The 27,249-nt window shown below is 41.7% G+C and overlaps 1 protein-coding gene across 1 annotated transcript; it reads left to right on the forward strand.

Moving 5' to 3' along the window:
* The first annotated feature begins 2,302 nt into the window (after positions 1-2,302).
* On the forward strand, positions 2,303-26,926 carry LOC139928657 (RNA polymerase II elongation factor ELL2). Its single transcript, XM_071921282.2, has 12 exons — positions 2,303-2,440; positions 4,970-5,017; positions 17,281-17,408; positions 18,030-18,184; positions 20,955-21,196; positions 22,048-22,172; positions 23,613-23,727; positions 24,109-24,565; positions 25,075-25,138; positions 25,649-25,820; positions 25,937-25,981; positions 26,078-26,926. The coding sequence occupies exons 1-12, from the start codon at positions 2,303-2,305 to the stop codon at positions 26,186-26,188; spliced, it is 1,800 nt and encodes a 599-aa protein (XP_071777383.2). The 3' UTR covers positions 26,189-26,926.
* Positions 26,927-27,249: the final 323 nt, after the last annotated feature.

The following is a 27,249-nucleotide window of genomic DNA, read 5'->3' on the forward strand; positions in this document are numbered from 1 at the left end:
TGGAAGATTTTCATTTTCACTTTTTAAGAAGTGGTGTTGAAGGGAGGCCACAAGACTTATAGAACAGCTGTGATAACCGGCTGACCTTACAGCTGACGCTAGGTTGCATACGCTCTGTTTATTGTTTATAATTGCTGGAGTTGCTTTGATGAGGCACGCCACTAAAGGCAAATTAGTCTGCATTTCAGAGTGTGTGCATACATATTTCATATCGCATGTATAATTTATGTGTCCTTCTAATTGTTTGGTATATTCACATTATCTTAAAAATAACCTGTTGATGGAAAAATAAATGTTTTTGGAATGTTCTGAATGCATCATAACTTAAAATAATGGTCTGTATTCAAGTGTTTACTCAAGACAAATAATGTAAATAAATCTTTTTCAGCCTCAAAATACATGTAAATGTTAAGCTGTAAATATTAAACTAGAATGGGTTTATTTTTTTCCATTGGTGCATATCTAATTCTTTGCTGCTGACCAGTTATTTCAGAAGATAGGGTTTGGATAAATGAGATTATATGGTATGTTAGGACTGAGAGCCAGAGGGGTGCAAGTGACATTTGGGGGAATTTATATATCAAATCAATTCTAAACTCTTAATGAGATTTATCTTGTATGAAAAGCAAGAAGTTAATCAAACGGCTACACTCTTCTGGCTCCAAGCCAGATATGTTACATGAATAACTTTCATTCAGTCATGGAAGCTGATATAAGGGTTGTAATAGCATTCATGAATATGTCATGAAGCAGTCATAAAGTGTTTAGCAAGACATTATGACTGTGTTATGTATGAAATGTGTGCTATGTGTGTTGTATGAAATGTGCTATAAAAATAAAAATTGACTTGACTTGTTATAAATCACCACACTTCAAATGAATGGCATCATTACTAAGTAATTTTTCACTTCACCTTTTACCTAAACGCAATAGTTCAAATAGAGTGAGTTCAAAAGGAACACTAATTTTGTTTTGTATTTAGAGATTTCACTATAATGTTATAATAGGAAAAGTCACCCAAGTATTTGACTGCCATGCCAAATGTTGTAGAATAACTTTTTCATACTTAGAGGGCAAATAAAAGATACGGCAAGATGGAGGCAACATCAAAACTAGTTTTAACCTGTACTTGAGTAGAATAGAGGTACAATGTACAGATCAACGCCTACATTGAATAACTGATAATGATGTGTCTATAGTATAGTATAGTAGTAGTATATAGTATAATAGTTTGGACAGCAGAGTGACATAGTGAGTAGAGAAATGTAATTGCAAATACTACAGCATTGAAAATGTATTGGGTTGTGTCAACTAGATTGTTATGAAGTAGATTAATGTTTACTACTCTTCAAGTCTTTGCTCACTCAATCTCTACCAAAATGCTTGTGATGTTAATAGCACAGTTAGATGGACATCAACGTCCTCATAGCCATATGGTAAATAAACACTGCATTGTTGACTGTGAGACGGCTCCTTAATCCACAGCCAGAGCATCTTGTCCGTCAGGGATTACAGCTTTAATTAACCCAAATTCCATATTTTTCATTCTCTGATTCACTTCATCTGTCTGACTGCACAGTGTTGGCAGGCCACAAACATAATACCTTTAAAGATGTCTAATCTTGAGATTTGTTTGGAATTTGTTATTTCACCTTTTTATTCAGGAATTAATCAATTCTACCATTTCATAGGTTTTGATCGGATCACAATTAATGCAATTTCTGTAGATAAAAAGTATCTCAGGCTGTAAATATGTAATTTTTCTGCACTTCAAGAAGGAAATATGGCGTTTCACAAACAGAATTAAATGCTATAAAGCTTTTTTGAAGTGCCAATTTATTTTTAATAAATTGTGCCATTTGTCTAGAATATGGATGTAAACCTTTCTATACATACTTTATTTTGTGTCTATGTGTGTGTGTGTGTGTGTGTGTGTGTGTGTGTGTGTGTGAGAGAGAGAGAGAGAGAGAGAGAGAGAGAGAGAGAGAGAGAGAGCATTAGGCTAATTCAATTCCAGTTCAAGAGTTGAGGATAGACGAGATAAAAAGAAAAGGTTGAAAATCAATAATACAAATACAAGTAGGCTATGATCTAAAAAGTGAAAATAAAATAGTTTGTAACCACTTTATATATGTGTGTGTGTGTGTGTGTGTGTGTGTGTGTGTGTGTGTGTGTGTGTGTGTGTGTGTGTGCGCGCGCGCGCGTGTGACGTGCTTGACGTGCGCTGGCAGGACTTAACTCCGCCTATAGGTTCTACATGACGTTTCAACGAGAATGTCGCCAATTGCCTTCAGTTGTAGAAATGGCAGCGCTGAGACAGGAGCATCGGTATGGGCTCTCCTGTGGAAAAATCAACAAAAACACCCCGAATAAAACTCTGTATCATGTAAAACTCACTGACACTGCCATCCGGACGCTCGAAGCCTATCAGAACCTGAAGGTAAGGAACCGATTGGGTTGAATTTGCCAGCTTGTCTCTCTCTCTCTCTCTCTGTGTGTGTGTGTGTGTGTGTGTGTGTGTCTTTTAAATCATCCCCCAACTACGAGAACTGTAAATTCTCCATTGAAAATAGAGCACGCTTTTACTTTTAGATAAAAAAAAAAGTTAAAATACTTCAATAGTCAGCCGACCGTTCAAGTCAAATCGACAATAGCATGGGTGTCTATGTAGGCTGTGTTCGTTTATTATGCCTCAGACAGTTACAGTATAAGGCAGGCTTGATTTATTATGATCATAATAGGCTATGCAATAGACTTTGATGAATGAACGGATTTCATTGCATTCTCATAGAAGCTGTGAGGAAAATGTATTTTGACCTGAATTCGAGTTGTGCTTGTTTGCTTGTTAACCAAAGCACCATCTTCCCGAAACCCAAAATGTATTAAAGTTCCCATACGAAAGGTTTGCTGTGAGCTGTAGAAGCCTGCTGTGTTGTCTCTGCTTTGTAGCCATACATCTGCATCTGAAATGCATTATTTAGGCTCTGCAGTACAGGCGAAAACACAAGCTTGTCAATCATTAAATGTAAAGAATAAGGCTGTCTTTTTCTGCTCAGTCGCTCTAAATAAATGGAAGTAATGAATGGGCTATCAGGCAAATTATAAGTATTCCGGGAGACTGTTTTATTGCTATGGGTTGTTTTTATGGTCGATTAGATTATACCTAGATAGTGGATCCAAATTGCCTTTACCGGGGAAATGGTAGTTATGATTATAGTCTCATTTGGTTTGAGTCTTGTGAACCGTCAAAAAGAAACAGACCTATTCCGGCGATAAGTTGCTTAACTGGCTGTACACCGTTAAACTGGAGCTGGACGTGGGTTCATTAGTCGACCGTGTTCAATCCCATCCCAAACTTGGTTGCTTATTGGGTGGTGGGGCTCGGCAAGTTGTTGCTGGGCTCTTGTGTATTATTGTTTTTGCCCTTTACACGTCCGGAGCCCGCCCAGCTCCACAGCTCATTGGTCCGCGAGGCAGCGTAAACTTTCTGTGCCGTTTTCCCCAGTCACACAGCGCCTGACGACTTCCTCCAGGCCACCACGCAGGAGGGCTCACTGCAAACTTTTCCATGTCAAGGACCAGCCGAACAAACACGCCTTTAGACCGCGGATCCCCGTGTGTTATGAATTGCATTATAGTCTATACTGTAGGTGGAGAGAGGGGCAGTGAAACCTACAGTGAAAAAGAGTCATTCTTTGCCGTCTCTAATTGTATTAACTTCTAGTGAGTGAAATAATATGTAAAGGACCCTACTCATACTCCACGGTATGATTCATCATTTTCATATAAGCAGTCATAAGCAGGGATACCAAATAAAAACTTAACAATATAGGCCTAAATGACTTCAGTTTTTCCTAAGGTATGTAGGTAGGCAGATAGGCAAATAGATAGATAGATAGAGATAGATAGATAGATAGATAGTTTATTGTCCTCCATGGAGGAAAATGTTGAATCTCTCTTGGAAGATGTCAAATTTGGACTCCTCAAAAGTTTCTTTAACAGGGTTCCCAGATTAATAATAACCCAAGACAGCATGGGTTTGTAATGTGCAGCAAACGTTTGGGGCTTTAAAATGTATTGTAATGTAATGTTTATTTCAATCAATGTCAAAAGCCAAAGGATGGCAAAGAAAATCACAACAATACAATGTAAGAAGATGGGGATCTCCCAAAACCATTAACAACAGATGAAGAGTTCTGTTGATCATGGCCACAGCTGCCTTATCTATTAACCATGTATCATCTTGCCTCAAAGGCAATATGCTTTTTTTCTTTTATTTTTTAAATATTTCAGTCTTGACAATAGGTGGAAAAAGAAACATTTTGTTGTTCGGGAACCTCAAACCAGGTCCACTCCGCTCTCACTGTTAAATAAAGGTTTACTGGGAGAACAGTGTTGTGCAGGGAACACAGTTTTCTGCAAGTCACTGTACAGAGGGCACATAAAAAGTACCTTTTATAAAGAAGTGTAATTGGTTTCAGAATGAGCTTAGCCTTTCCTCGGGGAACTGTTGTAACCTTTACTCATTTAGATGGGAAATCAGCTGAAAAACACACACACACACACACACACTCTCTGCAAACTGATTGACATGCGCAAAGTTTTCTGTAGGCTAGATTGATTAATCAGACACATTCCTCTGAAGATTAGGGCCGGATCCCCTTCATCTGTAGACCTGACTACATAGCAATGTGACAGTAATTCACTGGGGCAAAATCAGATGGGAAATGGCAATTATGGTAATTTTTGTCATTTAATGGGTAAAGTTTACCAAGCTTGTCTCATCAGAACAGATACTGTTACGGTGGCCTTGTTATCTACAGAAATCCATGCTGGAACAATGGTGATACATTTTCCCTCATAACATTATATGACGTATGAGCTGTCCATCAGATTAAGGATGAACGCTATTCGACTGTATTACAAAGGCTGAATCAGTAACCGGTTCCTCTTTTTTCTCTCCTTACAGGAATCGCTACCAAATCAGCCAGCAATTTGCTTCAAGGGGAACCAGGGGGTAAGTTGTTTTGCATACTCTTCCTAATGCTGCAGAAATTGAATGCGTTAATTAGTTATGATTTGCGGCGGAGCACACTTGTGACAGTTCCTCTGCAGAATCTTATTCGATTCCTACGCATCCGATAAGCTGTCGCATGCGTCCACTGAGCAAATGTGATGATATTCTCATCGTTTCATCTGGTTGTTTTCATTAGCTTTAAGGTACATGGAAAGGAGTTGTTGTCATATTTGTTTAAGTATGGGAATTGAAAGACCCAGTGATCCACACAGGGAATATGGTTGCTGTAAATGCATATCTACATTATTTTCTCAGTACCCCAAGCCTTGAATGTTGAGGATTTTTATTGAGGGGGGGAAAAGTAGCACTGGTTTGCTCAAATACAGCACGTTGTGTCAAATATCCTGGATTGTGTATGTAAGGAGAGTAGGTATATAATCTACAAAAACACTTGGCAATGAAAGCGAGAGGGCATTCCTGTGAAGCGGCTGTGAAGAAAGATGCCTGTGTCCAGCCAGATTAGCCCAGCCACTAGAACACCCTCCCCAGCTCTGCCTGCTAGGCTACTACACATTTACCACACAATCGGCCCTGTCTAAAAGGAGCTGTTCTAATCCCCGCAAGAGCCGATTGCATTGACGAAAGTGACTTTGCTCTGTACACAAACGCCGGCCCTGTGTGCTCACACAGGCCCTGGAAGCCGTAAGACAGGGTACGCTATACCCCCAGGCTGCTAGCCAGGTTACTGGGTCAGGCTTGCAACTGGGGAGGCTTTGTTCAGAGAGGGGGAGGAGGCAGGGGAGTTGGTGAACCCCAGGGAGCCCCATGTCTCCACGCCTGTTGTCTCTGTGCAGACATGAAAGATCTGAAATACAGGAATGGTACGGGAGCGGTGGAATTGTTATCTCTGCTTATCTGGGCGGCACTGGAAACATACACAAAAATATGGCCAAAACACCAAATAATACATGTAAACGTGTAATCGGACATATGTAAAAGGGACAGTAGATTAACATGCTTATAAGGGTCTTTCTGTGGAGCAATGTTAAGTGTGCGCAATTTAAGTGTGCTTTAATCACTGAATAGGATTTGGTGATTATATCTTGGTTGGCACATTACATATTCAAATTGCTTTGCGGAATTCAAGCATAGGCTCCCTCCCCCTCCGACAATAGTCCCCGAGCTGGACGATTGGGCATTAATGAGGTAGCTGCAGCCATTGGTGGGGGAGACCAGATTAAGCCGTTAGTGGGGGGAGGATGTTGGTGATCATGGCAGTCTGGCGTACAACAGAGTGAGGGGATAACCAGTATCTGTGTCTCCAGGTTGGAGGGCTACAGCGCTACAGATGCAGATATTCGCCTGCTTATTCTTATCCTGCATTTGCACCCCGGCCATTTCTCCTTCTCCAGGGTTGGAGGAGCTCACCCTCTTCCCTTAAAACAGCATGGGATTCAAGAGGTCATGTGTAGTGTGCGGCAAGGCTTGTGTCCGCTGACAATTGGCAGACGTGGAGCTCCATCACAAAAGCCACGGCTGGTCCTTGTGATCTCGGTTCTTGCCGGCTCATGTCACATTTCCTGCGAGGGGGCACCTCCAGGGCCACAAAACCAGTGGAATTCTTCAAACTGCTGTCCTGGCGCCACTCCAGGGCTCCTATCAAGAAATAGCACGCAGAGGTTTTCGGCTGCTTTTCTCTCTGACCCTGTGGCATTTAGCCCTACTACTGTAAATTGTCTGCCAAGCTTGTAATCATGCAATGAAAGGCAAGGGCCCTCAGATTCCTTTGAAACCAGTGTTCAAGGGAGCTGTGAAACTTACTCATAACAGCAACAATAAAAAATATTGCTTTCAAATTTAGCTAACTTGATGCATACGGCTCCTGATAGGACATGCCTCTACTTTTACTCGTCCAAATAAGGTCTTCAAAATTGGAGGGCATTGGAGGAAAGGGACATTGAAGAAGCTTGAACAATAACTGGCTTTCTGAGCGGTGAAAGAAAAGAAAAACTTGCAACGGTGCAAGTTAAAAGTGGAGACGGTGATGCAACTGTAAAGAAATAAGAGAAGAAAAGAGAAATTCTTTTCTCAGTCCATAAAAGGTTGCAGTTGAAAAGAAATTCGATTGAAATAATCACCAGGGATTGAGGAATATATTCAGTACTGGTCTGGGTTCCCATGGCCTGGAATTTCACATCCTAGTGCTTATTTTCCTTTAGGGCTGGCAATGCAGCCTCCTTACCGGCATGTTTTATACCCATTTTGAAAAAAAAAGATTCTTGTATTCTTCTTTCTTAGATCCATGCTGAAGGGCACTTATTGATTGGGAAGTGTTTTTCCCACTCGACCGCAATACTGCTCAGTATTTAAAAGGACATATTTCTTGTTATTGGAATTCGACTAGATTTTTCCACTTGTGCTTGTGTACTGACTAGTAAACACTTTATCCCACTTATTGCATTGCCAAGTTGAGACATTTCCTTGAGTCGTTCAATATTATACTGTTCCATGTGAATAGAAGTGTTGTGAGTGAATCACTTTGTCTTTTTGTGGCTGTAATGGATATTACATTAGAACATTGTATTACCGTGTCAGGTGTGACACTGGTGTCATTTCCTCTTCCATTCATACATGGTGAATTGCCACAGTAATTGAGAGGATATTTTTGTTTATGGCCTTGTCTGTATTTATGTGCACAGCTGCCATGTAAAGGTAGTGGTGCTGAGATGAGGGGAATGTAGCAGCCCTCTTTGAGATATTCTCATGACGACTGTGTGTGAAGGCTTAGCTTCCCCTGGGCTCCCTCCCGCCTGCCCTCTTGATTATTGTGCCGTTTCACCCCGTGCCTCGGCTGAATCCTTGGGAGACATCAGGGCCTCCATCTCACACACGGCTGCTCTGACTCTACCCCCACCACCACAGCACTTTGCCTCCCGCTCACACTGCAAATAAGCTTTTGCAGTGTGTATGTGTGTGTGTGTATGTGTGCACACATGCGCACCCGTCAGTTTTTTTTTTTTTTCCTTTTCTGTAAGCTAATTAGAATAACAATAACAGGAATGCGGTTTGAGAGCCGTCCTCTCCCAGTGGCTCAGCAGTGAGTGGGAGAGTTGTCCCACGTGTGTCTGAAAGGGCACACGCCGCTCTATTCATCCAGATGTGTTAAGCGAGGCAAAAGTCCCTGTATGCCCTTCTCGTCTGAGACCCACTGTTTTCCCGCCGAAGCCGTTGGCCTCAGGATTTTTAGATCACATATTTCAGGAACAAGCCTCATGAGATGCTCCAGTTAAGGAAGACTTTTCTTTAGCGAGCGCCTCTGTCATTATCGTATTCCATAGCTTCAAACAAGGGATCGTAAAGGGCTTTATTGTGACTGGGGCAGTTAAAATGTATTTTCTAAAGATCAGAAATCAATTCACCAACACTGGGGAGGCACTGTGGCCTAAAGGCGAGAGAATACTAACAACAAAGTCAAACTTGCCCGAATTAGAAACAGTTGAACACGGCGCCACATACAAATTTGTGCATTCTCGTTGCGGCTTTGTGTTGTTTGTTTATTTACACTCCAGGCCAGTGGGGGAGCATGAAGATTAAAGAGGTAACCGTAACCCAGGGAAACCGGAAATAGCAGTGACAAAAACTCAGAGCAGAACAAACAACAATGGCTGCGATGAAAGACCGACAAAGGCGTCTGAGGGAATATGAGGATTTAGAAACTGTTTGATCGGTCATAAAGGAGCAGATATCCTCTAACAAGCTCAGCAAGCCGAGCCTCGAAACGCTTCATGTTGAAGAGTTGGCCAGGAGATATCAGCACGGAGATGTAAACAAGGGCACTGAACCGCAAAAAGGAAGTGGAGACACTTTTCCGCAAGGCAACACAACCAATCATGTGATATTTTACACCAATTGCAGACGGTCGCGCAGTGGGGGCTGGTGTGCAATGAATTTGACTAGTTCAGCCAGCGGAGGCCAAAGCCAATGCGGGGCAAATGTGTCCTTTTGTCCCCAAGAACCTGCCGAAAACTGTTTCCGGAGCAAGTATACTGTGGGCTTAAGAAAGGCCATCCTGTTGCATGAAGGTCATAGGTGTGATCCCAGTGACAGCCAGTGTCAACAGCCGTCCATGCTGACATGTCCTTTAACAAGACAAAACCTCTGCCTGTCCCAGGGACCACACTCATGTCCCTGTGCTCTGAGCCCTCTGGTGACTCTGGCATCACTTATGGTTTATTTTAACACTTTTTTAACACCGGACCATGTGGGAAAAGAACCATTAAATTTGCCAAAAATGCAGCATATACTTGTGACTAGGTGACTTTTAAATTTCGAGGTTTAGAGAGGGATGATTTATGACAAGTAAGAATAGGATTTACTCCACAAAAGCCAAATCTGTGAGGTTAGGGACAGCAGAGAGGCCTCTATCTTAAGTGACAGTATGTCAGATATCACTCTGCAGATATTGGCACTGACATCAGACTCAAAATTTGCTTATTAGTCTGGCCATTGTCTGAGGTATATCCAAACACATTTTTAATTACACGGTGTCCAATATGGCAATCTGGTGCTCTAAAGTGCCAGAAAATACATGGTTTATTTGGATTGATAGAGACTATTGTTCAGCACTAATGGAGCTGGCGGAGCCCCTTGGAGATTTATCTCTAACCAGGATGACTAATGGTGACGGTGTGTTTTAGCCAAGTTGAAAAGTAAGCTTGCTTGTTTATATTAATGTTTATAATATTCTCACGAAAGTTAGTGAATACCTGAGACTACAGACTATAATACTCTTTGCAGTAAAATAGTCTTGTCCCTCTGTATGTTTGGATTATCATTTAATATCTTGGACATGTTTCAAAAGAATCCTGTATCACTTATAGGCTAAATGCTTTAAAACCAGGAATCATTAAGATATTAAAATATTTAGGTAATAATAATAAGGAAGTTATCAATTAAATGACCTGTGACAAATGTTATCTTCCTGTGCAAAGCTTTAGATTATTAATCATTCAAGGAGTCTTGATGAGGTAAAAAAAAAAAAAAAAAGAGCAGGGCTGGAATAAGGAAATGCTTTATCTGGTGCTGGTGCTTGCTTATCACAAACATTATTTTTTCCTGGATTTAAAAATGTAGCACAACAGGATATGAGCAACACTGGCGCTGCAAATAAACACAATGACAGAAACATGGTCAGGGAGCAGTGTTTTTGTGTACAACATTGCTAGGTTTCTATAAAGCCTAAACCCGGGAGCTTGAGAGCAGCACCAGAGAGCTATTGTTTAACCTAAAGACGGAAAGAGATTTAACCAGCTTATGTAATTCTTAGTAGATTTGTGATGGAAGATATACACTGTGCAAAAAGGATACTGATGAATTCTGTTCTGAGGTCACTGATTATAGTGTGTGTGTGGGGGGGGGGGAGAATTCATATAAAAATTGGGATTATATAATTTCTGTTTCAGATAGTCATGTTATTATGAATTATTATAGTCAAATCATACCATCTGGTAGATGATTCCTGTTCTCCAAGGCAAAATACAACTAGATACAAATATGAAATACAGATTTTGATGGTCCTTGAAAATGATTTTACCTATCATCCTTTCCTCTTCTTTTCATAAGCACTAGCAGTAACAATCACAATGAAGATATAACTTAATTCATAAAGGTAGTCAATTGTTTACTGCCTTCAATAGTTTGAAAAATACAAAAATGGTCTATTGTATTGACTCAAATCGACAATTGCAATGTATTGATAATCATGATCACATTGAATTGGGACCGCAAAAATAGTAATCACATCAAAGGTCCCTGAATTTCCTCACCCCTAGTTGTACATTGTGTGTTTGACAGTTTGTTGATTAGCAGGGCTTATCACTTCACTTTACACCTCACATCTTGGTGTATGTTTTGGATTTTCCCTTGTTCCTCCGAGTTTCCCTGCAAGTTAATCAGGTTTGGACATACTTTCCAATGCACAATCTGTGAATTGTTAAAGGATTACAGACTGCCTGCTTGCGTGGAGAAAAAAGTCCAGTAATGGGAGTATAGTACAACGCTCCAAGTGGTTCGGGATTGCTCCAGCGAAACAGCTAGGAACCAACGAGAAAAACACATTATTGGTTTCCGTGCATGTGAGTTTTAATACTGAAGAGAATTTCCTGACTTCCAAACACTTTCACCATTTTATGCAAATTAGGGAAGGCTGGCAGTAGAAAGGTGTGTGTACAGAAAAGCATAGTCTGTGGGGATTTAAGTGTTTCTTTGCATCTATAGATTTACCCTTTGATTTTTTTTATGTATTTTTGAATTTACATATCGAGATGAGAGAAAGCGGTGGATTATGCTATTATGTTATCATCTGCCTTTTTGTGAGTGTAATTGTGGGCTTTTAAAAGATGGCCAGCAGTGTTGTTTCCATCCCTCTGTCTATCAGAGAAGGAGGCACCTAAGGACGGGTGGGGGTGGGGTTGGGGGAGGTGAGGAGATGTGTGTTTGTTGAGGTTGACAGATTAGCCCCAGCTTCTTGGAAAAGACTGATTTTGCTTGGCATAAGAGGCAGTACCTTGGGGGATGCTCGACAATTGCCCATCCCCATATCCCCACACTGCTCCCGTCAATCCCCACCCCCTTCCTTTGCTTTCCTGTCTCTACCAACCCCCCTCAATGAATAGACACAGGAACCAGCACATCCAGGCTCTCTGAAAGCATGATTTAGACCTTAAGAGGTGATGTCACGCATTGTGTTTTCAACGAATGAGTCACAACGGAATCATAGATCATACTGTAAATAGCTTGGGGAGAGTATACGGCAATAACTAATTTGACCCTGCATTTCTCTGAGGTGTTGTTTGCCAGCATCTCCATCCTTGCTTGCCTGCATGTGTCGCTGAAATATTGTGTTCTGCTCAACTGACACTTGAATGCTTTTTATTGTCTGACCAATGGCTCAACTTGTGGAACCCATTAGAGGAACCATGGTAACAATCACTTTTATCCATGGCTGACATTTGTTTTCAACTTTGCACTTACATACAGCATGCAGTCAAAATAGAGATAGATTCATAGGAACAAACACATTGGCCCCAGCCATGATCCATCCCCCTCTTCACTGCTGAGTCGCTTAGCAATGTTTAGCACATTCCAAAGGGAGGACTATGTAGGACTACCCATCATGCACAGGCTCTACCGGGAGAATACCCCCCCCCCCTTCTACCCCCCAACCCCCAGTCCCCCCCTTTACCCCCCAACAACACACAGCCACACGTCCCCGCTGTTCATGAATAATCCAGGCGGGCCGACAGGCCATTGCACTCAGCTCTGTGGGGGAAGAAGCTAGAACAAAAGACGGGCAGCTCTCAGAGCAGCCATGGCTGAGCAGGCTCAGATGAGAAGACAATGGTAACTAGTGTCAGTACAGACAGGGGCAGGAGGCAAAGACTTCGGAGTAAATCACATATCCAGGCGCCTGCTCCCATCACAGTGCTGCCACGCCAAATACCAGAGCTGGGAACCTTGCCTTCTCCCTTTCGTCTGCAGAGCAAAGACAGAAGGAGAGAGAAACCATCCTCTCATCTTTCCCAGCAGATGTTTGGCTTGCAGCGGCAGAAAGAAGAAAGAAGAGCAGATCTCCTTAGTGAAACTATTTTCTCATCCCTCACCAAACGGGAGGGTTAAGAATACTGTTTAACCCGATCAAAGATGAGTAGACTTTACATGCTCTGGGAGTTAAAGATGGAGTTTTGCATGGACATCACCGATCGTGCCCTTTGTCCTTGTTCAACTGCAGAGCCCCCTGCCAAGTTTTTCCGTTCCAGTCCAGTTCACACCTTACAACAGGCTGAAAGTATTTGACATCTCCAAACACACAGGGCCTGGAGTAGCAGATGTGGCAGCGCCGGGGCCACAGAGGCAGTTATTGTATCAGCCTGTACACTCCATGGGGGGCTGCACTGACAAGGTGCTAAGGATTGCCATTCTGATGCCATTTGGCTGCTACGACCATAACTGTCCAACGGCTAAGCTTTAGTCATATCATAACAGTGGGCAGCATTACTACACGTCTCTCTGTTTTTTTTCTGGAGGCAGTTCACTTACTCACTATGTTAACATGTACACCAATATGTCGGTCTTCATCTGATTATAAAAGTAATTTTATTAAACTGACACATGTTAACAGTATACTCTGATTATAATAATATCCCATTAAGCCTTCAGTCTGATTAATTAATCATCAGATTAAAGGACTTGCAGTTCTACAATCATAATTAGAATACTAAGGACTATAAGCATTTTAATGAATTCTTCCCCTGGTTCAGAGCCGGACAAATAACACCAGTTTAATAATCAAGGACTTTTACAACAGGCCAACAGCAAATTCAAATTACATATCAGAAACAGATTTTGTACCATAGCTCAAAACACAATACAAATATCTTATGAAAATTGAATTTTTTAAAAGTGACTGACATATTTTTCTGACTGAAAAGAACTTGTGGAAAACAGGCATTCTCTGAGGATTCATTTTTTATTGTTGACTCTTTGCCTCAGCTAACATTAGCGGTATTCGGCATATTCTCAATAATGTGTAGAAACAATATTTTGTATAAAAGAGAAGCATGTAACAGCATATATCTGGATAAGAGCTTGATGAGAAAGTTACAAAGTATTGATGTCAGTGATTTATTGTTTACTCCAATGCTTCCAAACAAAGCAAATATTTTACAGTTCCAAAATCTATTTAAAACTAATTTGCTGTCACATGCTCTTTATCAGTGTACAAACAAATGCTGTTTGTTGGACACATTTACCCAGAGCTTCTTTCAGTTACATGAATGTGTGTGCGTGTCTAGAGCTCTGTTAGTCAATTTGAGAACGAAAAAAATATCCCTCTTGTGTGTGTGTGTTTTTTTTTTCCTTTTTCTTTTTTGTGGCTCATCTACCATTTTGTTGACATTTAGATTGTGGATTGTGGATTTCAAACCCTGTGTTCAGTTCCCTTGACTTTTTTGCCTGTTTTTGTTTCTTCATTGTATGGATGACATATATCACGGCGTTTGACTGCTAATAGTTTCTTTTGGGTGAAGTGGGGCCTAAACCCTCGGCCGCGGTGTAGCTTAGGAGATGTTTGACCTCACTCCCTGCATGTGACCTGTGGGAGTGTGGGGCTCCCTCTGCTTAAAAAGAGATGGAAAGGCCATGCACACACACACACACACTGCCTGGGGCCGTGGCCTGGGAGCCCATGGGATCAGACCGACGCTCCACACTGGGACCTCTATGAGTCAGCGGCTCTGTGTAACTCTACACCACCTCCTTGACTGACAGTAGCTCCAGGATGACTAACCTGTCTGTGTGGGTGGTGTCACTGAACAAATCAAGAGTCACAGTGGATTTCATCAGTTTGGGTGGGATGGTGACATATAGACCGCTTTGCATGAATTTGATGTGATGATAGCTCCTTTCTGCAGTCATTACTAGTCACAACTTTACACCCTGAAATCCCGTTCACATCTCAAAATGCAGAAGCCTATTGGTTTGTGAACTGGCATGTTTAATAACTCTTCTGCTGAGGGACAGATAGCAGTTTTGGACATTCCTCCTTCGCTCAGATTGAGGTTTAAGTCGGAGCACCCCATGCTTTTAAGCCGTTTTCATACTGCGCTCTGTGACGCCAAAACAAATCAGTCCTGTGATCCCAAGGTGATGGAGATAGGCTCCCCTTTAGGAGGCAGGAGCTGGGAACTAATGGGTTAAATGACATATGGTTATGAAGCTGGAGAAGGAAGCTGTGAATAAAACGGGGGCGACCTCTGAACAGTCTGACCTGGTTGACATTGATTAGAATTAGAATGTGAAGTGTGCACGGTGGCATGGATGGGGGTGACAGGCAAATCTAACGCATGGCTGGAGGGGGGCTCACACCGCCGGCACAGAGGGGGAGAGGGGATGCGGTGGCACTGTGGGGGTGGGTGAATCGCAGGGTTACCATGATTGCAAAGCTAAAACTGTAAATCACGGGCTGCGCTGTCGTCTGAGGGCAAGCCAGCTTTTGTTTAGCGGCATTCTCATTTTAAGACCCAAATTGTTCTTCATTGCAATTCTGCATGCTTTGACCTCCATCTCTCTCTTTTTATGACTTGTTGCTTCTAATTTTGGTCAAGGCGGCTACCACTTTAGACAGTGTCTTGAAGTAATAGGTCCTGAGGACATGGCTCGTCTGTTGGGCCTGCTCACTTTGATGCTTTTTTGGTTGATCGTAGTTAATTAGCGTAAAACCCAAAGCAGACATTTGCGGGATTCTGCCATACCACTTCATGCGAGCGGCTGGACATAAATAGGTCAGAATTAATGGTCAGTTGTGTGTCTCAAGTGTCCGTGGCCTTGTGGGCTGCTTTGCGTTTTGTGTTGAGATGGGTGGGCTGTGCACATTAAGGAAAGCTAGAGGCTGATGGGGGTAGGGTGAATGGCATGCGTTGGGTTTCAGAAGAGGAGGAGGGGTGTTGAAAGAGGAGCTGTTCATTGGCTCCACGCTGCAAAAACTGCTTATGGCTTTGCTGCATGACTGGGCATTTGTGACAGCTATGGTCCTGCCTGCCACATCTGCCAGGGGCACTGCGCTCTCTGCCAGTCAGCCCATAATCAATCACTTACCGCTGATAACTAAAGAGGCAGTTTCAAGTCCCTCTGACTGGCATTTGTTTGTCTTGAGACCTGCAGTAAAAAAGCCTTTGTCCTTTGGCTGAACATGTTACCATGCGGTGTGCTCCAAAATGAGAGGTGAAAGAGACGCAATTAGAGCGGTTGCAGCAATCTCACTGTAAATATGATAAAGCTGTACACAGTTCTAGACATCAGTAAGGCTGTATCCGTGCTGGGTAAGAATGGGTGATAATCATTGGCCCTCTCCTGAATCTAGGACACACTACCAACAAAAGTACCAAACTGTCCATTTTCAGGCTGAAACACAGCTGCAGGCAATGCAAAAGAGAGCCGCTGCCCAATATGTTTTAAAGGACATACATATTACCTGTTGGTTAATGACTTTCTATGTTGAACTAGCCTTTTAGTGGAAGTAGGTTTTTAGGTCATTATATGTAACAGGTTTCTGACAGAGACAGACGGCACCCTGCTGGCTTGTTTGTTGCTAGGGAGCCATGGACGGTATATGACAGAAGAGGTTATCGCCCAAGTACAAAGCCATCCACTATACTATTGTTATGGTTTGCCTTTCAGACAGGCTCCGCCCATGGCTGGCTACAGGTCATCATCTCTGACCTGGGAGGTCCCATGGAGCCTCTGTGATTGGCTTAAATTGGGGATTATTTAGGTCACATTTATTGCTTGAATAAAAACAGAAATCAGCGACTCAAGCCTGCTCTCGTCAGATTCAATAAAAGACATTTTTTACTTAAGTTGTTTAGTTGCTTTACTTTATCCAGTGTTTTTCCACTTTGAGATTACATTCAATCAGATTAGGCTACATCTTGGAGAGATAAAATGCACTATAACACATCACTCTATATATCTTATATAACATCTTACAACCTATATCTTATATCTTATATAACACACCACTCTTCACACTCATACACCACACAAACACAAAGTCAGCAATACTGGCAGATAGACGCAAGTGTGTCAGAGAGTGTAATATAGAACATTGTAACACTGTTGCAAGTTAATAATTACCATGAGTTACAACAATGGAAGCTGGTGTGGCATTCACGCTTACACTGCTACTAAAATACATTTGTGCTTTTAAACTGCTCATACATTTCGGATGTTATTAGTGGATGGTGAGTGTAGCAGTTTCAAAGTCAAGAAATAAAGCAATTTCAGAGATAAGAAATGAAGAGTAAATATGGATAATTTGGTATTGTATGTTGACATACTGTGCAACCAGTATTTAAAGAAGACTCCCTTCTCAGTGCTATTTACATTGTGTTGTCTAACAGGATGGATATTAGTATATATATATTAGTATATAATATAGCACATAATAGTGTGTGCAACCTAATGAACAAAATCTATCTGATAAGACCTAACATTCAGCTGGTAATGACAGAGAAACATTGTGTTATAGATGACACTGTAATGCTATAGCAGGGCTTCAGTTCTGAACTGAAGTCATTTGAAGTTAGATATAGATCTTGCAACTTTAAGACATCATGGTCTCAGTCCAACTCATCGCAAAGACATCCTGCATTTCTGAATTATCATTGTTTTTAATAACTTCATACTCGTTGTTTTTTCTTGGACAGTACATAAAGATCCCAGCGCCGTCTCCTGAATCTCCTGATGCACTCAGAGTCTTCTCCTTCTACCTATCCAGCGACAGCAAAGACAAACCTCAGTCCAGCTTTGACTGCATTCACCAATATGTCTCAGGGTAAGCAGCACACTTCACTGTTTTCACAGTCAACCACAAATGGAATTCATAGCAAGTTCGGTGTCAGACTGAGACCACAGGGCTTCTCAAACAGTGGCCTCTCTCTTAAATACATTTCCTATTACCAATTCAAGCAGCCCATGCCCTCATGTTTACTGCAACAACAACAGACAGCACATTATCAGGCTATATTCAAACATGTATTCAACAAGTTCTATAATAATATCCAAAGGCTGACATGCCACAACTGACCTCAAAGGTGTGACCAGAAATAATTGCAAACGGTCATCTGGTATTTGTGGGCCACACAGGGTCAATGGGTTGGTTGAAGGGTTACATTAGTGCTGCTTCATTTGGCCCGCAGCTCAGAGGAGTCTTTTAGCCTTCATAATTCCTCACTTGTTGTTTAGATTGATGCTTTAACACATGACTGGCCACACACAGTCACAGAGACAGTCATGTGTGTGATAAAGAAACCATATTTTGCACTACAACTAAACTCTAAAACTATGTTTGATATATGGCCTATCGATTGAGCTGTGCCAGAAAATTTGTCAATTTTAAGTTAAGTCTTCTCTCTTGTCCTGTTTTGTCTCCTCTCCTCTCCTCTTCTCCAAAAAGGGAGGGCAGGGAGCACCTGGAGGGCCAGGGCAGCATTCAGGACAAGATCACAGTTTGTGCCACAGATGACTCCTACCAGATGACCCGGGAGCGCATGTCTCAGGTGGAGAAGGACATCTGGAGCCGCTCAGCAATTGAGATCAAACCAGGGCCAAGTAAGTCTTCACTTAATGGCTGTCTCTGCATTCTGCTGTATGTTCCAACCTCAGTTTGCGTGGCAGCCTTTAAGCACATAGGGATCAAGGACAGATAACCGAGGAGTTTTATGTTCCCAGAGTGTTTCTAATCCATTGCTTCTCACCATTTCGTCCTGCTGATAATTGCCATATGGTGTGGAAGTTATCACATAATTGATCAAAGCACTGGGTTGCAATTATTCATGCAAGAGGGATGCCTCTATTTCTCGTAATTTTCCCTTCATTTTGACCAGATTGCTCAGGCACTGTGCCAACTTGCCTGCCAGCACCATTAATGTGATTGAGTTTGCCAGAAGTATGCGCTAACAAGTCTCATGCTGAGTGGATGAAGTTTTGCCTAAAAGTTTAATTACGGCGACTGGGATTTGATTAGTTTTCATTTGATGAAATATTGTATAATTTCTGAACATCATTTAAAGAAGAGGCCATAGTTAACCTTGAGTACTGGGGGTCTGACTTGAGACCCCCTTTTTCCAGTTAATTTTCTTTTTTTTCACAGCCTACTCCTTGCCTTGGCTATGGTTTTAGTGTCATTGTCTGTTAAATTGAACATGCTGCATCTTTTTAAATGATTTAGCCATGAGGCTTCATGGCATTTAGAGGTCCCTTGTGAATTTAAATGCTTGTGTAGATGATGTTTTATGAATGGAAACATGCTGTGATGAACATAACTGCAACATAACGTTTAGGGTAATTGCCGCATAAGCCTGCTGTTGAAGCCAGTTTCTAGACATTACATGCCATGCTTTGCTGCTGATACAGCCTCTCAGGGGCTCTTGCACAATTCTATTAAATTTAATGTATCTGGCACTGATAAATGTTGAAAAAGATGGTTAGAAACACATGCTCATTTTCCCAAGCGCATAACTGGACTTCTCTATCCGTGGACAGTGTGACTTGCAGAGGAAGAATCAAACAAAAGTGAAAGGAAGTGGTTATGTATTTATGTGCCATATGCTATGGAGAGCGCACAATCCTTTTGTGGTGACTGACACTCCTTTTGTGGCACAATAATGCTATACTCATCTGAAAAATGTCTGTATATATCAACTCACAATCATAGGTTGCAGAGTAGAAAAATGTCCATGATTTAGAATATAATGTGTATGTTTCAAAGTTCACTCCATCCAAGGGAAAAGAGGCATTTAAGGTCACTGACAAATGGGCAAGTGAAATGTGTGCACTGGTAGTTTTGGGCAAGTCCTTCATGCTTTTGAAAACAGTTAACTATAAATTCAACTAAGTTATGAAGTCACCTAATTTATTACTGATGCACCATAACCGAGCCAAAAGTATCACAGTTGCTGTTTTTTATTGGATCATTGCACAAATAGTATTACCACAACAGTGGAACCACATCAGTTATCTTAACCTTCATGACAGGCATGCTTGTGGAAAAGATGCGCTGACAGTTTGAAAACTTCCCTCAAGCTGCTTTAATTTATTACCTTCAAACAATGGTTCTTGTTGCTGCGTGTTTGAAATGTGGCAGCACAGGTTGTTTCAGTGCAGGAGGATATTTGACTAAAATCTCCATGACTTGAGCCAAGGGAGGTAGATGTTGAAACAAGTTTCTGAAAGACTGTTGGATTTGGCGAAGCAGAGATGAACTACCTTGGATAAAGTTTATTTAAAAGACTCCTTTTGATTCTTCTGAGGCAGGCAATATGCTGGGGTTCTTGATATTTTAATTTCCCATGATCATTTCATTGCTGCAGGTAATGGCAGTTCCCACTGTTGTGGAAAAATAAATAGCTTAGCACGCCTTGGCACCTTAAAAATACAGATTGTGCATACTTTGCTTCACTCTTTTCTTACTTGATTCAAATCACTGTGGACATACAGAAATGCCAAGAGCATTTTAAAAAGGATAGATATCTTCTGTGTTAATGGTCAAAATGTCAGCTATATGATACTACATTGTCCCTGTGTAGAGGCTGCGCGTCTTCGTGCTATAGCACCTTCCAAAGTATGGCTTAAAATTGTAATGAGATTACGGTCGGCAGATATCTATAAGCACTGCCGTTCCCTGCCTGCCTGGGTCCAGCTGAATTAGTACTGCAACAGGAAGAAAGGGCCTCTCTGTGTTAGTTGCTTTAGTTTCCATGCTCCTCTGTTTACTCAGCAGTAGGTTAACCCTACTGTCAACCCTTTCACTGTGTTCCACTCACAACACTGCCTCTGCACACCAACACAGAAACTGCATGAGCACAGGTTCAAGGTATTTAAATATGTATTAAAATATATGTTTAAAGCTGCTTTACATGGAGCTGAAAGGGCTGTACCTGTCTTTAGCATTTGCATTTAGCATATTACATTACAAGATATGATGAAGATTAAGTGTATTAGATTGTATCTCCTGTGAAGGCCTTCTTTCACATTTCAAAACCAGGCTCTGGTTTGCATAACTGGCCTGAGGACTGGATCAGGAATGATATCTTGGCTGGGCTTTTCAAGGCACTGTCAGTGTATGTGAATCCTGATGACTAGGTATAATCCCTTTGCTCCTCTTTAGTTTTGTATAATGCGCTGACTGTATGGCCATTCAAGAACAGCTTTAGTTTATTCCTGTGATAACTTTTCCAATCACTACCACTATCAATGAAAGAAGACTGTACTTATCTTGGCAGAAGTTTGATGGGAAATTATGCCGTCAAAACAACCATACAAATACAATCACAAATGTCATATTGAAACATTGCTGTGCTTCCCTTTGTTTTGATCTTAGGTAAGTGTGTGAAGGTCCAGAGGAAGCAGGGTCTAGTATCAGGAACAGACAGCAGCAACAAGCACTCCCCCAGCAACAAGAGGAGCCTGGTTCCCAGCCCTGTGGCACACCGGCCCTTGAGGGACCGCGTCATTCACCTCCTGGCCTTAAAACCCTACAGGAAACCTGAGCTGCTACTGTGGCTGGAGAGGGAGAGGGCCAGTCCAAAGGACAAGGCTGACCTGACCTCAGTCCTGGATGAGGTGAGATATCTGGCACATTGCTACACAGACACAGAGTTGACTGGTGATTAAATACTGAAAATGTAAGGGGAAATGCAAAAATAGTGAATGTTGGACTATGTATTATGATTTTATAGGAATAATCCCATTTTAAAACATCACTTCAGAAACAAGAAAAAATTAAACGGAACCCATTATCACAAGCATAAAAACTACAGGTTCATAAAAAGTGGGCTAAATTGAAATACAGCTGCATTTAGAGTCAATTGATATCACTTCATGGTTTAAAACTGCAAACATAAAGTAGTCCCTCACTGCTGCTACTTCTGCTAATGATACTGGCTCCATTTACAGCCTACTGTTGTACAGCTAAAACTCTAAAAGGGTGATTTCAGTAAGTTTATTTCAGGCGTGTTTCCTGTGCTCACTATGTTTGAGTGTCCCACTGCAGTCATCAAGTGGAGACTGTGCCGCCGCTGGTAGCTGTAATTAGGGCTGTGCTTTAATTATCTTTGGAGGAGAAGATTGTGTTTTGACAGGAGAGGGGTGGGGTGTCTCCTGCTGGGCTCCGACTACTTTAAGAATTGGAAGCGGTTTGAGAGGCATTCTGGGTAGATTTGTTTCAGAATTAGATGTTCTAGCAGCGCAAGGTTAAACTATTTCGTCGACACGAGCCGTTCAGGCGACTGTAGAGCCACTGAGGTGCAAAAAGGTCTTTAAATATAAGGTGGGGTCAAGGCGTTGCAAGTTAACACGCTGTGAAGCTTTTACAACCTCAGATCGTCGGCTGGATTCTCACCCTGACAAATGACTTGTTGTATTCAGTCTCCTTCCTGTTGCTTTATTAACATTTTGGAGCCATTGGTTTCCAGATTGCGAAGCTGAACTCTAAGGATCACAGCTACAGTCTGAAGGATGAGCTCTACAGGCATGTGCAGAGAGACTGGCCCGGCTATCTAGAGGAGGAGAAGCAACTCATCCATAGGCTCCTGACCCGGTGGGTGTGATTTCCATTATTGTTCATGCATCAAGTGAGCCATAATACTCATAAATGCAATTCGTTTTCATCGTTTTATTTTTTTGTGTTTTGTTCCATGAAGAAAGTCAACTTGGAAACCCATAACTTTCCTTTTTTACATTTCTTTTACACTTTCACAGACACCTTTGGCCAGATAACATGGAAAAGAGTGTTTCTAAGCGTTGGGGGATTGATGCATTTTGACAATGTGCTGGCGTTAATACAGCCAGGCCGCTGGATTAATGTAGATGTCTGCTGTGATCATGTTGAAAAGGGAGCTACTAAATGACTACTTCTCTGCACTGATGAATCTCTTAATGGGCACATCAAAGCAGAGGAAAATATTCACTGCATGGTGTTGCCAAATGGCATTAGCATGGGAGGCTCAGAGTAGCAAGGCCGAGCTTTTCAGGATGAGCTGCGCCCCTCATACGTGTCCTCTGCCTGCCAGTAAACACTCTGGCCATGTGCTTCATGGACGTTTTGGAAAAACTGCAAGCCCTGCTGGGTGATTTCACAACCCCCTCTGTTCACAACTCTTGCTAAATTTAAAAATGCTTACAGTAAAAGTTATCAAAATGTTTTGCCAAGAGTGAGCAGGATGTATACGGTCTGTGGTAGCCTGTAAATGTAAACTTCATAATTTTTTCATGTAGTTTATTGCAGAGGACTGACTTTTTTTTGACTGGATCCTTTCAGTGCAGGCTGGCCGACTTGGTTAGTTATGTTAAAAATGCCGTAAACTCCACTGGTGATTACACAGATCATATGGTTGAAAAGGTTGCGTGCATCCACTGGGAGGAATGACTATTCTCTTGTTCTAGTGACGTCTGTATGAGGAAGGAGCTGTAGGAAGCAGATTGCCAGAGGAGAGGGTTTGGTCCTGCAGAGCTTAAATCTGCTACTATTGTTCTGCTCACTGGACACCGCTCAGCCTTTGTGGTTGCCTCCTGTAGATGTTATCACCGGAGAGTCACAAGAGAAAACATAACACAGAAACACGCAAGCGGCACTGATAATACTCCAAATGTCGTAATAGGGGCTGAATGTTATTTTGTGATGACACAAATAAATTAGGTTGTTTAAAGACGAGCATCTTAATTAATTTGTTGAAAGTCGTGTTGAGGCAGACTCAGACTTTGCCTGCCAATGATTGTCATAAATTTTTAACCAAAGGCCTCTTCATGATTCAACCTATGCTTTCTTCTGTGGAAAAAGTCCCACACCTGTCATTTCTTTGGAAGCCGTGCCATTACAAATGATAATTGAAGTGCTGTTTACACACTAAATCATAAATCTGTCAAAGGGAGTGTCATGGCCTACATACTGTATCTTCCTGTTTATCTTTACAGCCCATTTACCTAGTACAATAAGAATAACTGGCTAATCGAAGGTGATATGTTCTTAATGTCTCTTCAGGAAACTCCAGCCACTCCACAGTAACCAGTTGAAGAGTCTCCAGTCCAACCATTCATTCCACAAAACCCCCGGAGACTCTCCTTCACAACTCAGTCCTGCCAAGAGTCTCTCTGTGGTAATTATTCACCTCAAATGAATTATACCTTCCCCTGTTGCTGCTGCTTTCTCATAGGACTGAGAATGGTTAGGGATTTTCCTCTATTGCAGATTGCTGGAATTATTATATTTCTGTAATATCTTCCAGTAAGAAGTGTGATTACATTAAGCAGCATGACACTAAATACATTTCAGAGGGGAATGAAAGCTACGTTTCTTCATCTGCATCTGTTTCGTATTTATGCATGTGCTACGGACAATTTCGGCACATCTCATTTCAGGGTCCAGTTAGGATGTTCCCATGTAACATAATTTACCCTCAAATAATAGTGGGTCTTTATAAAACATAACCAAAAGATTTTACAGCAAAATGTATCATTTTCTGTCCTTGTTTTTGCAGAAACGTCCATTGCCCTCTGACCCATCCAACTGTCAGACCCCCAAGAAACAAAGACTTTTAGACCAGTGTTTGCCTCTGCAGTCCCCCTCCAATGGAGACCACGGCCCCAATGGGGTTCGTAGCTCCTCTAGCCAAGGAAACACTAGTGTACAGACCAAAATGGAGTTTGAAAGAACCAACAATCACATCCAGGGGAGCCCAAATGGTCTTTACTCACGGCACAAACTCAGCAGCTCATCTACTGTTCCCAAACCGGAGAGGATGGAGCCGGCCCCTACCGCACCCAGCCCCAAGCCCCCACAGACTGAGACCTCCATTTGCACTGACCATCAGTTCGCCAATGGCCAACATAAAAAGAAGAGGTCCAAAAAGCACAAAGACAAGGAACGAGAGCGCTTAAAACCGGACTGGATAGAGACCAGCCCAGACCTGAAGCAGAACCAAGAAAATCTCAACGGTAAATGGCAATGAAAATTACTTATTTGGAAAGTTTTAGTCTCATCCTTGCTTTCACCTGCTATACTGTAATGAATCTGCTTTATATTATTTGTCCTGGCCATGACACTATCCGTTTCCGTCTAGCCATTGTAAAGGGAAAAATGCTCCAATTTCAGGGGTGAGTTACAGTTGCCATCAGAAGCCCACAAAGAGCAATTCAAACAACGTTTTCATTTGAGAGCGCCGTGTGTGTTGTTCTCCGCCCTCTAGCCCTCACTCCCCGGTCTAGTCTGTTGATGATTGACTGTGGAACAGCTGGGTGACCTACGGTCCAGCGAGTCAGCAGGCAGCGTTGCCTCCTACTCTGCGCTGCTGACGTCACCGCCTGCCTTGGAGCAGATCTCTTATCAGGGACAGTGATAAACGATTCCATCAGCCTCGATATGATGGGGGGTTTTATCTCATTTGCATTGGCAGATTGCTTTAACCTTTTTTTTTCTGTCTTTGTGCGCGTGTGTTTATCTACAGACCATGATGGAGCAAAAACACCTGTCAATCGAACCTCAGCAGAGGAACTGCCTGACTATTTAATGTAAGTTCAAATATTGTGCCCCTCACAGCCACCTGGGTTTCTAAATTGTACTCCCAGATTCAGTAGGCATTTCAAAACCGCACTACAAAAATAAACAGTTTGTCACAAAACCGATGGGGCCACCTGAGTTGTTGTTGATATGATCAAGATTTTGTTTCAGAGTCTACCTTCTTTTATTATTTTTGTTGAGAAAAGACACCGATTTGCCCTAAAAGATTTAGGTTCAGCTTCAAATCATTCACATAAATAGTGGGAAGAAAAAAACAAATGTCTTAATGGGCTGTCACAAAGCTTCACTGAGAATGACTTTGAAAACAAATGATCTAATGTCTTTCATTTATACATCTGGACAACACATCACACTGTTAAATCCGTGACGTGTCAGACTATTCACTGCAGCGTTCTACAGTGCCATCTACTGGGTAAAGTTAAGGGGGAAAAAATGGCTTCTTGTTTCATGCTCCCCCACTATACTTTTAGTTCTGAAGATATTTATGTTTATCCTTTCAGAAAATACAGCATCATAACAGCGTTGGAGCAGCGTCAGCAGTACAAGGACGACTTCTGTGCCGAGTATGATGAATACAGAGCCCTTCACGACCGGATTGGTACTATCACAGAGATGTTTGTTCAGTTGGGCTCAAAGATCAACACTCTCTCGCCTGGAACACAAGAGTACAAGGTACTGCCTGGACCAGGAACCAATGGCTGCTCCATTTTCAACATAACACTCTTTCTAAAACAGAGAACACATCAGACACATGGCAGGCTAACACTGTTTTCTTTCAATCCTTCCAGCTTATGGAGGACCAAATACTACAAAAGTACAGAAAGTATAAGAAAGTAAGAATGTTTTTCTTTCTCTTCTCTTCTCTCATTGTGTCACAGTCTTTTATGTATTATTGGAAGCTCACTGATGCCCCCTTTTTTTCTCTTTAGAAGTTTCCTGGGTACCGGGAAGAGAAGAAGCGATGCGAGTACCTGCATCAGAAACTGTCGCATATCAAAGGCCTGATCATGGATTATGACCAAACGCAGGAACCCTCCTAGTCGCTGGCCTTTACCCTCAGCAGGGTGTAACATGACTGGACCAAAAGACTCCACATGGACCAAAAGACTGCCCAGCTGGGTCCCGGAGTGTTAAGGACCTTGGATAAAAGCTGAAACACTATTCACTTTACTCCTCCAAGTGTTAATGGAATCGAGGAGCAAGGTTCTCTTTTCAAAAGTGGGCCAAGACCACCAACTCGTGATCAAATGATGCCCTTTAATACTATAGTTTTTAAGAATGATTGTTGTTGTAATGGCTGGATATTGTTCTGCTGTAAAATGGTTAGATGACACAGTGAAAGCCAAATCCATTTTTTTCTATCTAAAATGCAAAATAGATGTGATCCCTCCTGCCGAATTGCATTTTTTAATTTTATCCTTTGTCTTTTTTTGTCAGGACTAAAGCATTGATTTGTGTAAACGTATTAATTTGATGGTACAATCATAGCGGAAAACAAATGCTACTAAAGCCTGTATTTAAGTACAAAGAAATTTGTTTATTTGCTGTTTCAGTAATGGTACATAAGTCAAATGTGAACGTAACACCTTAATTCATATTGTTAGGGTTTAAATCAGTAAGTTACAATAATGAAATCACATAATGACAATAATATGGGCAAGACATAAGCAATCTATCTCTCCTCTGGCCATATAATAATATAGCCTGGTGAACTGACAACTTCATTTCTTTTAAAATTTAGACAAAATCGTCACCCATACAAACCCTACTGAATTGAAACACTACAAGTTTCTGATCTAACACACATGATTAAGAAATACAAAAAGTTTGTTTCAAGATGTGTTACCTTGTATTTTCCCCCAGAATTTGTGGTTAGGACTTGTGTCTCCTGGTTTGATGTTTTAGTTTTTATCATGTAGCTTTCTGCCATCGCCCTGCTCCATTTCCAAGACATGTTGGAATGCCAGAAAACCACTCTTCCAACTACCATTATGTTGGTTTCAAGTTAGTGCTTGTGCAAAACCAGTGCTAATTCCACCAACACCTAGCCTACCATGAATTGCCTTTTCATTATGTGAGGAAAAAATAGAAACCTTTGACA

This window comes from Centroberyx gerrardi, chromosome 4 (genome assembly GCF_048128805.1).
Source record: "Centroberyx gerrardi isolate f3 chromosome 4, fCenGer3.hap1.cur.20231027, whole genome shotgun sequence".
Classification (NCBI taxonomy): domain Eukaryota; kingdom Metazoa; phylum Chordata; class Actinopteri; order Beryciformes; family Berycidae; genus Centroberyx; species Centroberyx gerrardi.

Bases quoted from the DNA above. Each gene is read 5' to 3' on its own strand.
- LOC139928657 (XM_071921282.2), top strand. From the start codon at position 2,303: ATGGCAGCGCTGAGACAGGAGCATCGGTATGGGCTCTCCTGTGGAAAA. The intron at 18,185-20,954 runs GTAAGTCTTCAC...TTTTGATCTTAG, and splicing joins TGAGATCAAACCAGGGCCAA to GTAAGTGTGTGAAGGTCCAG. The intron at 22,173-23,612 runs GTGGGTGTGATT...ATGTCTCTTCAG, and splicing joins ATCCATAGGCTCCTGACCCG to GAAACTCCAGCCACTCCACA.